At 47.5% G+C, this 17,727-nt stretch overlaps 1 protein-coding gene across 1 annotated transcript in view; it reads right to left on the bottom strand.

Moving 5' to 3' along the window:
- Positions 1-17,727, bottom strand: part of SLC38A10 (solute carrier family 38 member 10) — an 82,413-nt gene that overhangs the window by 12,127 nt on the left and 52,559 nt on the right. Inside the window, exon 11 of the mRNA XM_054977694.1 lies at positions 11,541-11,697. Within this exon, the coding sequence (XP_054833669.1) occupies positions 11,541-11,697 (157 nt within the window). The remainder of the gene's footprint in view (positions 1-11,540; positions 11,698-17,727) is intronic.

Below are 17,727 nucleotides of genomic sequence, written 5' to 3'. Positions count from 1 at the left end.
GTTATACAAGGTACCTAAATCCCATCCGTCTGCAGAAATCATGGTCAACCCGCCTGTAAGAGTCAAACTACAGAGCGAGAGATCTATGGCTGAAGTCTTGTGCACTTTTTTAGGAAGTGAAAACCAATCATCAGTATGTGGGGAATTAGGGCTGTGACATTGGGAGGGAACTTTTTTTTAACCCAGCCTGTTTTCATGATCTGAACTGTCCCCTCCACTGCGCTGCTACTTGTTCCACAGGGTAAAACACACAAACACCACAGCAGCAAGACAGGGAGACAGAGGGAGATCTAAATGAAGAAAATGGCACTGCTTTAAGTTTAGAACAAAACGGGGAGAGAGACTGTATTTGCTGAGAGAGCTTTACCGTGGGCTACAGTACACAGCTTCAGACTGCAATTTGGAGGAATCACATAATCCATACACACACCCCACCTCAAATTTCTCCAGGTCTCCAGATAACGAGGAGATCTTTCTATTTCAGCCCTCACACCACTTGCAGTGGTACAGCTCAGACACAGTTGTGCCATCTCATAGAGAACTAGGCCTGAAGCAACAGGAAATCCATGGCCAAAGCCATGGCACAACAAGGGGAAAAGAAACGGGCACGGAACGCAGCTGAAAGGCCACTCGCTCTGCAGTCTGGAATTGTATCTTAACCCTACAGAGTTCCAGATGTTAACAAAGCAAATGAGATGCACCAAGAATGTTCAAGATAGCCAGAAATTGTCCAGAACGGTCCGACTTCATTACATAACCAGCCCAGATTCACCAGAATGATTGATTGCAATACTACTGGCCCTTTTGCAGGGTGAAAGCAGCAAAGCTGGACTGGTCAGAACTTGTGCTAGATCAAGGTGACACAGGCAGAATCCATAGACATCTGACTTTTCAGACCCCAGCACTGGCTACTCGAGTGAACATGAATTCACTGCCTAATGAGACCAGGGCCCGGCAGGATTTGTTATCATTCTGCTGGGCCTATAAGACAGAGCTGTTCCGCCAGGCGTTTGGTTGATGCTGGGTAGAGGGTCCCCGCCGGCTGAACAGGGCAGAACGGGGCTCTCCCTATCAGTACATCCACCTCCAAAAAAACTCTTTTTCTTCCTTTTTAACTATTTTTCAGTGATGGTTGGAAACGAATCAATGAACTGTTTTGTGCTGCTTGTATTTGTTTTTAAATATTCATATTGTATTTATTGTGTTTTAAACTGGATTGTAATTTTAATGTATATTAATGTGATCCGCCCTGACCCTGCCGGTGCAGGGAGGGCGGAATATAAATTTAAACAAACCAACAAATAAATAGAACAGGAAAACAGGCACTTTTGACAACTCTTGATAAACAGCAGCTTGCATAGCTGCCGTGAAGATATAAAATCGGCAACAGGTGTTGTCAAAAATACGAGACTAGCACATTAGAGGAGCACACCCAAAAAGCTTTGCGCCATACTGGGCCTCTGCAAATGTTTTCCCAACCTCTTTTTGCTCTTATGTGAGATGACTGTGATTAGCTATCAACCCCCCACCCCCACCCCGAGAGGGATTTATAACTGGGCAGTGCAATTTCAGCCGTACACTTCTTGGGCGAGTTGCGAAACAGAAGAGATGCTGCAGAATCAGACGCTGGCATGGCAACTTGCCCAGAACACGGGTGAATCTTTGCCCTGTAGCACCGCTGCAAGAAATGCCAGAGATTTAAAGCCCGGCTCCAAGTCGAGGCCTCTGCTTACATATTGTAGGTCGAGGGGTGAAGTAATAACATCATCGGCCCCCCTCTCCCCACCCCCAACAAGGTGTCAGGTGCTGCAGGTCATACGTCTTGCAAACTCTGTGGTGTTAAGTGGAAACCGAGCTCACGTTTCTCACGGAATTGCGGGCAGAGGACCTACAAGGCTCTGCTAAAGTATTTTGCTTTCTGTGGCCTGAAAGTCCAAATCCAGCAGTCAGAATGTATCGTGCAAATGTAGTTCAAACAACAGAGTTTCCCTACTTCATCCTTGTCGAGCAGCTTATCAGCTTTCTTCCCCTGCCTAATCAACATAAGGCTGGAGAAGGGACAAGGATGTCCGCACTGCAACAGAAGAGGACAGGCATGGGAAGTTGCAGCGAGGAAGCAGAACTGCAGAGCACAGGGCTCTTGTTCTCCAGTCTCGGAAGGCCACATCTTAATAATAATAACATTAATAACATTCGATTTATAATATCGCCCTTCAGGACAACTTAATGCCCACTCAGAGCGGTTTACAAAGTGTTATTATTACCCCACAACAATCACCCTGTGAGGTGGGTGGGGCTAAGAGAGCTCAAGAGAACTGTGACTCGCCCAAGGTCACCCAGCTGGCTTTGTGGAGGAGTGGGGAATCAAACCCGGCTCTCCAGATTAGAGTCCCGTGCTCTTAACCACTACACCAAACTGGCTCTCAAGGGATGAGGATAAGTCTCAAGGGATGAGGACCACTTCAAGGGATGAGGACCACTTCACACTGAGTACTTTTCTTATCTGGCTAGGGAAAGGAACCACAGATATCACTACATATGAAAACAACATGTATCTTTTTTATTACATGTATATGTGTTTGGAGGCTGCTGTAAACTGCTGCTGTGCGTGTACATACATCTACAACAACAACATTCGGATTACATACCGGCCTTCAGGACAACTTAACACCCACTCAGAGCGGTTTACAAAGCGTGTTGTTGTTATGCTCACAACAGTCACCCTGTGAGGTGGGTGGGGCTGAGAGAGAGCTCTGAGAGAGCTGTGACTGACCCAAGGTCACCCAGCCGGCTTCAAGCTGAGCAGTGGGGAATCAAACCCGGTTCTCCAGATTAGAGTCCTGCCGCTCTTAATCACTACACCAAACTGTCTACACAGCACATCAGTTGCAAGCACAGCACTGTCGCCCACCTATACCCACATTAGAAAAACATCACGTGTGAAGCAGATACAGCCAGCCAGTTCTCAACTTTTCTTTCGCCATAGTAATATTTACAAACAGTAGAGGAATGGGGCAGATATCAAACGAACCAAACTGCCTGGTATGTTGGCAGCCATGCTGACTGCCACGACCTTCTCCTCTCCTCTCTTCTCTCCACCCAAATCCTGATTAGGAGTAACTTTGGAGATGCTTACACCGCAGCTGCAAAGCCAGAGGTTTAGATATAAGCTTGCCTGCTACATTCCAGGCTGATAAACACAACTGCAGCATTAATAAATTAACACCACAGAGGCTCTCGTCTTATCAGAAGGGAATGGAACGGCAAAAGAAACACTGAACATGCACTATCGTTCCTCCTCCTGCGGCCTGGCTGAAGTTTAGCCAGGCAACCGGTACTAATAAACCTGTTGATTGTCCAACATTCCAGAGCAAGTGAAAAGACCCAAGGTCTTTGGGAGACAGTCAAATTCCTTGCAGAACCTCCTCCACGGCAAGGGCTGACTCAGGGATAGCCCGCAAGCTGCAGATTTATATTATTCACTCACACACACACACACAGCCAAACAAAAGGGGAGAAAGAGATAAAAATCTCCACTCTGTAATAAGACAAAGTTGCCTCTAAGCCGTCATTTTCTCAGCAGGAAGCAAAATTAAGTTCATCATCAGGGCGTGAATTAATGGCCTCTCACGCTGCTTGGAAATCTATAAGGGGCTGTATGTGGTTTGCAGAGAACCATTTTGCCCAGGATGTGTAATAATCGCTGAAACTGTAGAGTCGCCCTTGTGGTCCCTTTGGATAATGTTACAGTAATGCTGTGCCTCTTAATGTTTTATGAGGGGTGCTGGGCTTAACAGGAAAAGGCGAAGAGGCAGTAAAAGCTTCTTGGCTTACAAAAACAACAAGAAAAAATATCTCGGGGCTAAAGAGTTGGGCAGGCAAAGGCGGTGGAGGGGGGGGGGGGACCCAACACTGGGAGGAGGCCCGAGCGCTGACGGCTGAACGATGGTGCGCACAGAGCCAACGCAAACTAATCAGACTCTTCTGCCTGCATTAGGACCTGAGTGAGGAAGGGACATTTCTCACGGGTTTCTGAAGCATCCACTTTTGTTTTTAATGGTACGCTATCATTCTCCAGGCTGTAATAAAATCGCATCGCGAGCAACCCTAAAAGCTTTTCCTACCCTCTCTCCAAGAATCTGACTAGGAGAGCAGCCCAGGAAGACCAGGCTCTGCACTAACTCTTGCCCACCGTGCCTGCCGCATCGCAGCTGGTTCAAATTCGTAAGGAGGCATGCAAGAAGTCTCCCTCTTCGGGGCCCGCACCACTGCAGAACGTGTATCAGAAGTAACGTACTTAAAAGCGCCACCGGGTCAACGTCTCCCCGGGTGACAAAAGTGCGTCCGTTTTGCTTCCTCCACGGGGCTGCACAACTTGCTCAGGGTACAAAAAAACGTTTTTCGTTCCGCTTGATCGTGGAAAGGCTCCCCCCTCCTCCGTTTATTGTTATTTGTTTGGCTTAATAAGGTCAAAGCCTTGCTTGTTGTCTTGTATTAGCTCCAGTCTGGTGCACAACTTGGAGAGTATCAATGAGATGTTCGCTGGGAAACTCTTGTGTCATGGAAAAGCTTTTAAAATAAATAGTTAAAACCTCCCTCCAACTCAGAACGGATCCTTCCTCGTAAAACCGGGAAGGAACGGAACACGCTGCGGAAAAAAAGAATTAAGGAAATGGCCCGTGGCCCGCATGAGGAGCAGATTATCATCTGCAGTGCAAGATATTTTAGGGTCAGGTGAAACTGGGTAAAGAGGGGGGAGTAAGTATACGTTTATCCAGTCCTGTAACATGAATCCCAAAGGATCTAAAACCTCAGCTGCTGTGTCAGAGATTGAAGTGTGTGTCTCACAACAATATCTGGCACAGCTCCTCTGGCCGTTGCTAACTTGATATCGCACTTTTCTTCTACTCAGGACAAGCTGCGTCTTGGGAAGAAGAGAAAATGCATGACTTGGGCAGGGGGAAGACCCAGCTCTTGTTTCTGACGCCAGATGAACACAACTGAGCACGGGGCAGTGGTCAGTGTACCGGACTAGAATAGGGAAGAGTCCAGTTCAAATTCCCACTCAACCTTGAAGCTTGTCACTCTCTCTGAGAGCTCAACCTACTTTGCATGATAGCTGTGGGAGAACGACAGACACACACACACACCCCGAACATCTTGGAGAAAAGGCAGCAGATTTAAAAGGTACTAGACAGACAGGTAAAATATGGCGTTTCTTTCCAGTAGAGGGAGATTACAGCTGCAGATGGGTTCACTTTTGAGTATCTGTTTCCACTGCTATCTCCACTACGAATACCTCCATAAAAACCCAACGGGTTCCTAAAGGAGATATCTGTGCAGACATCTGTTGTTTTAAAAAATCCTCCAGGTTCTGATAGCATCACTTCTCCATGGCCACAGTTGCTGTTGTCCAAATTCTTCCCAAGGATTACATGTTAAGCAGCCTTTGGAGCTCATCAGCCCTCATGCTTCTATACTTTTAAAGTTCCACCGAGGAACTCAATGGGCTCACAGAACACTGTTACACTGAAAGCTACACTGAAACAGTAGCAGGCCCTTTAAGTGTGTGGGGGTGGGGGCGGGTACAGGCAGAGAGCTTAAGAGATCAAAGTGTCCCCTAACACCCCTGGATGCATAACACAAAGCAGAAATTTTGAAAAATAAACCCGAAGTACTCAAGCAGGCAAGCCAGCCACTGCATAAGAGAAGAAAATAAAAAGCTCCAAATAGTTTTGGCAGGGCGGAGGGGAAGAAATTTCTTTCCCTTTCATAAACGGAGAATTTCTTGGACTCTTAGCACAGAAGGAAGCACTTTTAGCAGTGAAAACACCTGGTGCTTATTCTATTCTACTGGTGGCTTCATTTCATTGTTGTCTTCGGTGTTTCTGAAGACAGTGAAAGAAGAGAGAAACCTCCTCAAATCAGGGCAAGAAGCTTTAAATAAAATAACCCGTGGCAGAGTCTTTGTATGTGTGAGCACAAATGCAAGACTGCCAACGTTTAGCAAAGAAACGAAAAAATTAACATTTCAGCAGTTTCAAGAGTTCTGAACAGTGCAACGTGGAACACTGACAGCACGAGCCGTTAACTACTGAGATGCAGCCAAAACAGGGCAATAAAGACAGCGACAGGACGATTTGAAAAGGGGGGGGGCACAAGAACAGCAAGGAAAAAGAGTGCAGAGCAGATACCTACCCAAGCCGATGCACCTGAAAGCAGGTAGAAATTGGATTCAATAAAAGAGAAACTACCAAGAAATACTATAGAGTACATCAACTGCGACTTCTGGTTCATAAGACAGGAAAGGTTGAATCTGTCCGAGAAGATCCTGCAGCTTCATGCTGCTTACCAAGGGCCTTCCCAGCGCCAACCCCCGACCCTACTATGCTGGCAGTCATCTGACATTTACTCTAAACCCGGAGGAGTGGCATTCATGGCTGAGCACCTTTCCCGATTCTGACCCCTGGCACGCTCTGGAAGGTCTGCTTGGTTGGGCCAGATCCTTCACGGTGTGTGGGCCACATCCCAAGCTAGGACTGCATTGTGCAGATCACACAAAAAGGAGGCGGCAAATGAATCTGCATGTGCTAGCCGAGCTGGAATAAGGAGACAGACTTTCCCAAGATCGGTAGACTGTACCCCATTCTCGTTTTTTTCACAAGGTTACCGAATGGCATCAGGGAAACTAGTTCACCGTTTTCTCCTGACACACCAACTGTAAAACCGAACCCAAAAAAAAAAAATGACAGCAGGGCAATAGCTCTTTTTTCTGTGTCGCAAGAGCTATTAAAAGATTGCTCTCCCAAAGCACTAGGGAGTGCTCCAGCGAGCCAAGCTGTTCTTGCAGCTATCAGAAATTAGAGGAGGAGCAGCCCATCATCCACGTTTTATACAGGGCCGTGGATTCTTTTCTAAATAATAACCTACCATCAGGCGGGTGGGGGAGAGAGAAGACAGGTGTATTCAAAATGGCTATCCCAGGTACAACCAAAAACTTGTGTTGCCTCCACCATACCCCCCCCCCCCCGCAATATCCTCTCTGGCCAGCATGCAATGCAGATGCCACGAATGCAGGCTAATTGTGCATGATAACCATACATTACACAGGCCAGCAGCATGCACGAGACACCAAGTCACAGCCCCATCTCATCGTATGTAAAAACGGTGAATCCGAGCGGAGGGATTCAAAGCAACAAAGCGCTGTGTCCAGTTTTTTGTTTGCTTAAACGACTGTCTGGAACTGCTGAGGAAAGGGCACGGAATGAACGTGAATCGGGCCTTTGATTCAAGCAGGTGCAGAGGGATTGGTGCGGGGGGGGCAGGGCGGAGGAAACGAGCAATGATGTTCAAGTAAGGAGCTGAAAAAATATTACAAAATCTTAATCTGCCCAGGGAGACCCTCTGGGGGATGGGAAGGTATCTTTCAAAAGCAGAAAGAAATTGCCTAATTAGATCCTTTTTTTAAAAAAAAAATGGATAATTGCCTTCATGTGCTTTCAAAGGCAGCTTAGCAACCTTTTAACGTCCGTATGCACCGTGTGTAATAGCAGAGCCTCTCTGAAAGGGATTTTATACCTTCCCAAAGAGCAGCTGACAGTAAACCCTCAGCAATACAGATGGGGGCGTAATGGGCACTTGGGTGTCGTTAGTGAAAACGCTATTCAAAGTTCGCTGGTCAATACGTGTTCACATAAAAGGGCAGCGTTCTAATATTCATAATCCTTGGACCCGTGGGGCAGGGTTTTTAATGAAAGTCTGTACAGTTCTGGGCTCTGCAACATCAAAGAAGCCAATAAAATAAAATAAAATAAAATAAAAACTCCTAGTGTATGCTGACAGGCAAGAGGCATACGGCAAAGCAGAACGGAGAAAAAGGCACAGCGTAGTCGCAGGGCTCGCCTCAGCAAGCCAACCCATCAATTAAAGGGGGGTGGAAGTGACCGGGAGAGGGGGAGGGGGCCAAAATCAGGAACATACTAAAAACAAACTGCATGCTGCCTGACAAGAAAAGCCATGTGTTTCTGTGAGAGGCTCGTGCAAGAAATAAGAAACAGATGTGGGCTGAAGGAGGGTGCGCTGGTGATAGCCCAGCAACCCTGCAGCCCGTGCATGCTTTGAACGACAGGATGCAGCTGCCTGGGGAAAGCCAGCCCTCTTGCCAAACAAGCCGTAAGAGGATGAAGGGTGTAGATCAAGACTGTACGATTCCTTGACAGTCAGTGAAGTGAGGAGAATGAAAGCACTGGAAACAAAGTGATCTGTGGAACTAACTGTGGTGCAACGTCACTCCCATCATGCTTTGTGATTTTGGCTCATTGTTGCTTTTCCTTCAGGTACAATTTTTCTTTCTGTTCCCTCTCATGTGTGAATGAGGGAGTTTTCATAGGTAAGAGATGCAGAGAAGTTAGCCGTGTTAGTCTGTGGTAGCAAAATCAAAAAGAGTCCAGTAGCAGTCTCTGTATCAGGCATCTGACGAAGAGAACTTGATTCTCGAAAGCTTATGCTAAAATAAAATTGGTTAGTCTTAAAGGTGCTACTGGACTCTTTTTGATTTTTCATAGGTAAGGCTTCCGTCAATCTGTGTTTCAATTTGCGATAGCCAGGGGTACATTCCATGCATACTGCTTCTTGAGTAGGCCGAGATCTTTTCTATTAGATGAAGACCTGGCGGCTGTCATCCATCCTTCTGTCCCCTCAGGATTAGACTACTGCAATATGGTTTACATGGGTCTGCCCTTGAAATCTATCTACAAGACTTTACTGGTACAGAATGCAGTCGCTTTTCTCTTGACGGGCAGGCTGCAATGGTACATTACCGAGATGCTCTGCTATCTATATGGACTCCTTGTTGTCTTCGGGACGCATTTCAAGAAGTTGGTTCTAACCAACAAAGCCCTATATGACTTACGATTGCTGGGATCCGCTAAGGATGCTAGCTAACCACATCACTTCTGTACCAGGTTCAGTCAACAAAAGCATGTACATTCCTGATGGCTGTACCTGTTACAGAACTCCACCCCACTACAGGCTATCCAAAAGCTCCCACCCAAGCCTGCCCAACTGAGCCTTCTGGAAATGACACAAGACTGACGGCAGCATCAGGAAAGGGTGGGGAAATTCCACGCAGAATAATCTTATTGTTTTGCAGAAAAAACATTCTGGGATTCCAGTTTTGGGGATGGGATCACACACCACATTCAGTAGGTGAGGCGCCTACTTTGGCTAGAGCGTCCGCTCCATTCTTCTACGCATTCAAGCCTCTGTCAACAACATTCGCTGAGGGTATAAATAGCAGGGGAGAGACTCAAATACAGAATAAGGGATAAAAAATGTTCCAGGGCCTTAGAACTAGGAGATCTATCCTAGCAGTCGACGCTGTAAATATAACTTGGAAGGAAAGCGGATAAGCAAGATTTTGGTGCTGGTGTGCAGAGGAGGAAAGGGCCGTTTCCCCCAAAATGAAGGGTATACTTCATCTTCCTCCAAGGCAGCCAGTTTGCTTAATCCAAGAATGGACACCTTTTTCAACCCTCAGGGCTGCATCATAAATATATCATGAACTAGAGAGCCGCAGCTAATTTGTATACTTCGGCTGCATGTAACTAACAATTTGTATATCAGTTTTATGAGTCTGGAAGATCTCCAGGTACAGTCAGTGCACATACTATCCCTATACCACCACATCCTTCTGCTGAACTCCCTCTCTTAAAACCTGATGTATTTGATCCACCCCTTAAAACTGTTAGGTAAAACTGGCAAAAATCCTGAAAACGGCATTTTTAAAAATGACAAAAACAAACAAAAAAAACCTGGCATATTTTCAAATGCATTGTTGCTGCTACGAAGGCAAGCCACTTTTAAACATACATAAACTGGGATCCTTCGGGCTCTACAAGAGACACAAAAGCATTTCCTGGAGGATGCAAGCTTAACAGTGCCAACCGTGAATGCCAGCCAATGCCTGGCAAGAGCCAGGCATGTGCTAGGCTGAGTCTCGGATTCACTATGCTGTAGCAAGGCTGCGTCGCGGTTTCTTTCTCAAAGTGAAATGCAGTGAAAAGGAGACTGTGAATAGATGCAAGGAAATTTGTTATTTTTTTCTGAAAAGTGATTTAGGCACTTAAACCAGGCAGAGTCTCTTGAGAGAACCATGTGCTCTGTAATGATTCAAGATTCCCTGCTTCAACTGAATTAAACCCATGAAGCTGTCTTTCCCCTAGTCAGACCATTGGCCCATTCAGTTCAGCATTCTCTCTTCAGCAGAGCAGCAGCTCTCCAGGGCAGAGATCTTTTGCCAGCGCCTCCTATGGAAAATCCTTTAACTGGAGGTGCTAGAGATTGACCTGAGACCTTCTGCACACAACCCCCTACCCCACCCCAACCATGGATCCTCCCCAATGGAATTCTAGTCCGCCATATTTCTCCAGGGCTGCACTCCTACCTCAAAAAGGCCATCGCAGAAGGCCTTATAAAGCCATTACAACTTCACCCCTCCCCTCGGGCACTGGATGTTCTCGGGGTGGGAAAGGAGTTTGCAGCGCACAAGCTACTCTTAGCAAGAGGTACATAAAAGGCTAGCAGCTGCATGGGTGAGCGAAACCCAAACGTGAATGTTAGTGGCCAGGGCTCTAGCATCTCTGAAATGCTCCCGACCACAGCAGGGACACAACCAACAGCTCCAAGGGAATTAAAAAGACCTTCCTTTACCTGTTTCCATTCTAAGTTTCCACAAGGGCATTTCAAGGCATTTTCAAACATAATAGGTGGAAAGCGGGAGGGGAGGAGAGAGCAGCACACAGAAACGGGACATGGCCTGAGCGGAGGGGCAGCGAAGGGTCAGCCGACACCTGCTTGCGGCGGCCTTGTGAGATGGTACTGCAGCTGTGGCGAGGCGTGCCAGCCCAGAATCCCATCCACGCTCTCGGCAAACAAATAATAAATAATGCAAGCCAGTCCACAAAGCTGAGGCATAATCACAGGCTTTTGTCAGGGCTAAAACGAGCTCCAAATTTATATCCCAGCTACGTAAAAAAAAAAAAAGAAAAGCGGGAGGGGGAAAGAAAGCAGGCTCCCATAAATTTACATACCTTTTTGAGCATGATGAATGGGTCACTACTGAAACCTTGGGGAAATACATCAGCGGAGAGGCTGGAAACAGCCGAGGTTTTGGCTGCGGGCGCCTTTCGTACAGGTGGCCCGGACAGCGCTATCTTGAGACCGGTGTTCAAAGAGGCTCTGATGGAAGCGGCTTGTGCAGTTCCTAGCTTGTTCAACAGAGGGCAGTACAAACTGCCGCCTCTCTACTCAGCAACTCTCCCATCCCACAGGACAAAAACACGAGGACAGCCCGTCTCGTACATTTCAAAGACGGCCCCAAGAGGGGGAAAGTGAGATGACAGCCTTCGAAGTTCAAACTTTGTGGAAAGGTGCCCCTCCGCCCCTTTTCGGTTCGGTTGGTGGATTCAGACACGTGGCAGGGATTTGGCTGATGTGGTGCAAGAATACTTACAGCCGGAGCAGGCCAGGATCTTACATACCTGAGATTTTGACAGAGTCTGGATCCAGTACATTCTTTATCCCTTCGGGCAGCTTGCCGGGTTCCACGGCTTCTATTTTTGCTGGGGAATCTTCTACTGCTGATAAGGTAGTGTAGGTGCTCAGGACCAGTACGCCCAAACCGATCCCTAATATGATCTGTGCAGAGAACGGATTAGATTCTTTAACGCAAAGGACAAAAGGAAGAATGGAAAGAGAAAGGACATGTAACAAATAAACCTAGAGGCCTGCAGCCAAAGATCTGGCGGGTTATTTCAAACCAATGTTCTTCGCCTGGGTGCAACTTCCCTCTCCCATGAAGACAGTTTCTGGAGGGTAGCCACGATGGTTTGCAGTAGAAGAGCAAGATTCGGGTCCAGTACCACCTTAGAGACCAATTCGATTTCCAGAGTATGAGCCTTCAAGAGTCAAAGCTCCCATCTAATTGGTCTCTAAGGTGCTTCTGGACCCAAATCTTGCTCTTCCCTCTCCCAGTTTTCCTTCCTCTAACTTCTCCCCGTAGCCACATTCATTTGGACCAGTTCTTTCCCCAGCCTTCCATTTGTAGTATCCTTGCCCATTGCCTTCTCGAGCCCTGGTTTATTCCTTTTCTAGAGTTCTTCTACCCCTTCTTCTCTAAAGACCACTTGGCTTCCCTGTCTCTCCGGTTACCTAAAAAACGCACTCAACAGAAGCCAGAGGCCCTTCTTCCCACTGGGCAGACCTTTGTGTGAAGTTGCACAGCTCAACCCCCTGTGGGCAGAGGCTTCCTCATCACCATTACAAAATCCTGAGTGCGCTGCAGAATCGATTACACTCCATTTATATCATGCTTTGCATTATATTCCGTAGAAGTGAAAATTAAGTGTGCTTAAGTGTGTCAATGGGCTTAGATACAGTTTAAAAAAATAAGCTACCTTGATTCAAAAGGTACTTGACAGTCTCTGGATTGTATCATAAAATATAAATCTTCAGGGTATCAGATTTTTTTTTAAAAAAAATTATAATATCCAGTTTACAAATGAGAGCTAAGGTTGGGCAACGGCTTTTTTCCTTGTAACAATTTGTTTCTCGCCACTTCTATAAAGGAGAAATATGGAAATTATGGATGTTTTTCTTACAAAGGTCACCTAATCAGATATAAAGGTTCTGGAAACCTGGGAGCTGTTGTCTGAGCTGTTATCCACAGGCACAACCAATAGTTGCATACAGATCTGTACAGACTTTCCATCAGGGTATAGCAGAGCCTCTGTATAATAAGCCTCCTCCCATACAGCCCCTCTAGCCAAAAATTGTAATTTGATGTCGCTCCTGCCACGGCCAAATAGAAAAACAAAAATGGCAACCAAGATTCAGGGCGGGGTGGGCTTGTGCGGCCCTCCGAACACCCGAGGGTGTGTAGCAGCTGTTCAGTAAGAGTGATGTGGAAGCTCACAGTCGTGGGAATGCATGATCCCATCAGCTATGTGCTGGAAGCTAAAATGTGTTTGGTTCTGACCACACCCCATCTAGGCAGCTTGCATAGAACCTAACGTCAGATGTGATCTTGGAGCCCACTAAAAACCACAGAAAGTTTCCCAGCGTCAATCCAGGGGAGCAGGGCCTGAAGACAAGGGAATAGTGTGCGCTAGTGACTCAGAATCGGGGCAAGAGGCTGTGGGTTTCACAGTTGTCAAAAGCAAGAATTCTCCAGGCACCACATTCCTTTTTTGCTCTGTGCTTCCTGGCCCAATATATTGGCTCTCCAATGCCCTACTCATCCCTTCCGCACCCACTACGATAATCCCTGCCCTATGATTCTGCAATTAGAATTGGGAAGATTAAGAAAATGTAAGCTAGGAAAGCTTACTTTGTATTACTGACTGCAGAATCTGGTTACAGAATCTGGAGGAAAATCGAAAAGACTCCAGTCGCACCTTTAAGACTAACCAACTTTATTGTAGCATAAGCTTTCGAGAATCACAGTTCTCTTTGTCAGATGCGTCTGACAAAGAGAGCTGTGATTCTCAAAAGCTTACGCTACAGTAAAGTTGGTTAGTCTCAAAGGTGCGACTGGACTCTTTTCGATTTTGCTACTACAGACTAACACGGCTAACTCCTCAGAATCTGGAGGGTTTCGTTATATAAACGCTGCAGAAATGTAGCGCGCCTGATCATTACGGCACAAGCTTCACTGCGTGCTCTGAAAACACGCCCACACGCGCACACACATACAGCACTTTGATTTAAGATATCCCTTGAAGTTTCAGTAATTTATGGGGTACTGGGTGGGGGCGATCAGCTGAGCAGATACACAATAATAAGGGATAAACAATATGGGCACTGGGCACATTTGCCTCGCTTGAGCGGCCGGGGCTGCCAAGCTCCAAATAAAAAAAAAAAAGGTACTGGCGGAGAGAGAAGCAAATGGATTGTTGGCTGACAGTGAAGGAGATTTAATTAAACTCTGATGTATTATTTTTACCTAGTTAATCACTGTAATTGTCACTGCAAGGGCTTTACGCGGAACCCGGCCTGCATGTCAACGACATTACTAGTACAGGTGCTGGGAGAACCATGTTAAGAACCGTGCCCGGATGGCAGGCCAAACGGTAGCAAAGGAGTCAGCAGGGAAGCAGAAAAGAGGTCATTAAGGTATAAACGGAGCCTCTGTTATTCGTCCTTACCGTCCTCAAAGGGATATTAGATCAAGTGGAATAACGGTCTGTCCAGGGCTTTTTTTCTGGGGAAAGAGGGGGTGGAACTCAGTGGTGGAACTCAGGACCGCACAATGACATCACTTTGGGTCAGCTGGAACAAGGGGGGAGTTTTTTAAAGTTTAAATCGCCCTTGGCGAGAATGGTCACATGGCTGGTGGCTCCGCCCCCTGATCTCCAGACAGAGGGGAGTTTAGATTGCCCTCTGCATCAGGCGCGGAGGGCAATCTCAACTCCCCTCTGTCTGGAGATCAGGGGGCGGGGCCACCAGCCATGCGGCCATTTTCAAGAGGTGCCGGAACTCCATTCCACCACGTTCCAGCTTAAAAAAAGCCCTGGGTCTGTCACAGAACATAGAGGTGGTGTTTGAAAAAAGGGAAAAGTTACTTGTAGGAGATATGAGGGAACAGGCACCAGACCCTGAAAAATGGCAGTGACTGTCAAGCTGCTCAACTGGAAGGAAGATTTCTAAAAGAGATCTTGCAGATAGAATCCTGGCTCCACAAGCCACCTCTCTCTCTGTCACTAGGACCTCAGACCGTGTTCTTCTGAGATTTCAAATGCTCATCACTGATAGGCTACATCTTTCATTGTTCACCCACATCCCAGTAAGACATACCTGTGCCTAGAGATGCATCAAGATCTTGAAATTTTTATTTATTTATTTATATTTCAATTTATATACCACCCATCCCCAGGGGCTCTGGGCAGTGAACAGTTAAAATCGATAAAAACAAGAACTAAAATCAATATACAAACAATAAAACAAATTAACAAAGTGCAGTGATGGGGAGAACCCTCCCCCACCCCAAAGGAGGGTGGCCGACATGGCACCGCTCCCTTCAATCACCAAACGGGCCCGGGTTTCCATTGACAGAGCGTTCCACCAGGCTGGGGCCAGGACTGAAAAGGCCCTGGCCCTGGTTGAAGCGAGGCGGGCTTCCTTAGGGCCGGGGACCACAAGTAAATATTTATTCGCTGATTGAAGCGATCTCCGGGGAACGTACAGGGAGAGGCGGTCCCGAAGATATGCCGGTCCCAACCCGCTCAGGGCTTTAAAGGTAAGAACCAACTCCTTGAACCTGATTCAGAATTCAACCGGAAGCCAGTGCAGCTGGCGCAGGACAGGTGTGATGTGTGACTGGTAAGGTATACCAGTCAGGACCCGCGCCGCCACATTCTGGACCAGTTGTAGTTTCCGGATCAGGCCCAGGGGTAGCCCAGCATAGAGTGAGTTACAGTAATCTAGCCTGGAGGTGACCGTTGCATGGATCACTGTAGCCAGGTCCTGGGGCGTCAGGTAGGGGGCAAGTTGCCTGATCTGATGAAGATGGAAAAATGCAGACTTGGCAACCGCTGACCTGGGCCTCCATCGATAGGGAGGCATCCAGGAGCACAACAAGACCAATGTTCCCTCTAAGCTTTGCAGTGTTGTGAGCTAAAAATCTACTTTGTGAGCCGAAACAACAACTTTTATTAAAGTTTTGAGTGCACCTCCTTTAAAAAAAAAATTACAATCAAATTGTTTTGATTACAACCAAAACAATTTAACAATAAAAGCCATTAGGTGAAAGGGCCACAAAAATCAGAGTATACTTATGTATAAAAATGGATATGTCCATGCTGATTACAAAGAGGTAGTTGTATTAGTCTATTGCTACAAAATAAAGCAGACACGCAATGGCACCTTAAAGACTAGCATGTTTATTTCAAGATGAGCTTTTGTGAGTCAATGCTTCCTTCTTCAGGCTCCTTCTGCACCAAGGCCAAGTTAAATGACGCCTTCACCATGGTGGCGGCTGAGACGCTACCTCCTCTCTTCAGCTCTCTGGGGCTGAGGGAATCCTAGAGATTTCAGGCTGCATGGGTCAGGCCAGACCCGATCACTCAGCTCTGCTCTGTTCCCCAGTTAGAGAGCCAGCAGTGGCTGGAGGCGCTCTCTGGAACCACCCTGGGGGCCAAACCAGCCACAGCCAGGAAGGGAGGAGAGAAGTGGGATGAGGCTCCATCCCTGCTCCATCCCTATAGGGCCCACCTGCAGATGCTGGCTGACTGGGAGGGCGGGGCCGCCTGAGGGTTAGATTCTGTGAGCTACATCTGAGAAGCTGTGAGCGGAGGAGTCAGGATCTGTGAGCGATTGCTCACGTGCTCACATTAGCGGGAACACTGACCCAGACTCTTTACCACTGGCAAAGTTGCCAGTGGTGTCCCATCCAGGGCAGGGAGCTGGATCCCAACATCTGGCAGCCCCCGTCCCAGCTGCAGGACCTCCGTCTTCACTGGGTTCAATTTCAGCCTGCTCTGTTTCAACCATGCCGTCACAGCCTCCAAAGCTCTGGCCAGATTGTCTGGGGCCGTGTCTGGCCGGCCGTCCATCAACAGAAAAAGTTGGGTGTCATCCGCGTATTGATGACAACCCAGCCCAAACCTCAGCACCAACTGGGTGAGGGGGCGCATATAGATGTTAAATAACATCGGGGAGAGTATCGCCCCTTGGGGAACCCCGCACACCAAAGGGTGACGGGGCGATAGATCTCCCCCGAGCGCCACCCTCTGTCCCCGACCCTGGAGAAAGGAGACCAGCCACTGTAAGGCTGTCCCCCTAATCCCCACGTCGGCAAGGCGGCTGGCCAACAAATCATAGTCAACCGTGTCAAACGCTGCTGTGAGATCAAGTAACACAAGCAGCGCTGACCCGCCTTGATCCAGATGCCTGCGAAGGTCATCTTTGAGGGCAACCAAGGCTGTCTCCATCCCATGGCCAGGACGGAAGCCAGACTGGAATGGGTCCAGGACTAGAGCATCATTCAGGAATTCCTGCAGTTGTACCGCCACCACCCGCTCAATCACCTTGCCCAGGAATGGGAGGTTCGACACTGGGCAGTAACTGGATGGGTTGGTGGGGTCCAAAGATGGTTTTTTTCAGGAGAGGCCGCACTACCGCCTCCTTTGAGCAGGTCTACCACAAGTGACACACACTGCTAGTGCTACACTTGCTCCATAGCTAATGTGCAACTTTAACACCAAGGCAGCAACACAGCCTAACTGTGCAGAGCTCCCATTGAGCTAGCCCATGGGAGGTACAGTATGAGGAGCCAGAGGTTCTCAGTAGAGCATAAAGCCTCACTGCCCAGTATTCACCGTTAAGTATTTCCTGTGCTCTTCAGAGTAAGAACAGCCCATCATGATCAGTACCACAGGCAGGTATAACAGACAGGAAACTGAAGAAGACTGTAGAGTATGAACGAGGAAGAAGAGAATAGGCCAAGCAGCAAAGTTGTTCACAGAGGCCAACCTAGCATGATGCCAGATGGCAATTAGTTATAGACATTTCAGAGAATTAGCTTCAACAAGCAGCTTCTCACAGATGTGACTGGGGAAGAGATCTGGAAGGCATCAAATCTGAACGTTCTGCAATTAAAAATTTTGGGGAAGAGTTGCTCCATGTACAAGGAGAAAATGGATGATGCTTTGACACAGGAATTGGCAAGGC

This window comes from Eublepharis macularius, chromosome 4, assembly GCF_028583425.1.
Source record: "Eublepharis macularius isolate TG4126 chromosome 4, MPM_Emac_v1.0, whole genome shotgun sequence".
NCBI lineage: Eukaryota > Metazoa > Chordata > Lepidosauria > Squamata > Eublepharidae > Eublepharis > Eublepharis macularius.
Note: the sequence above shows the minus strand (reverse complement) of the source record. Positions and strands in the feature narration are given on the sequence as shown.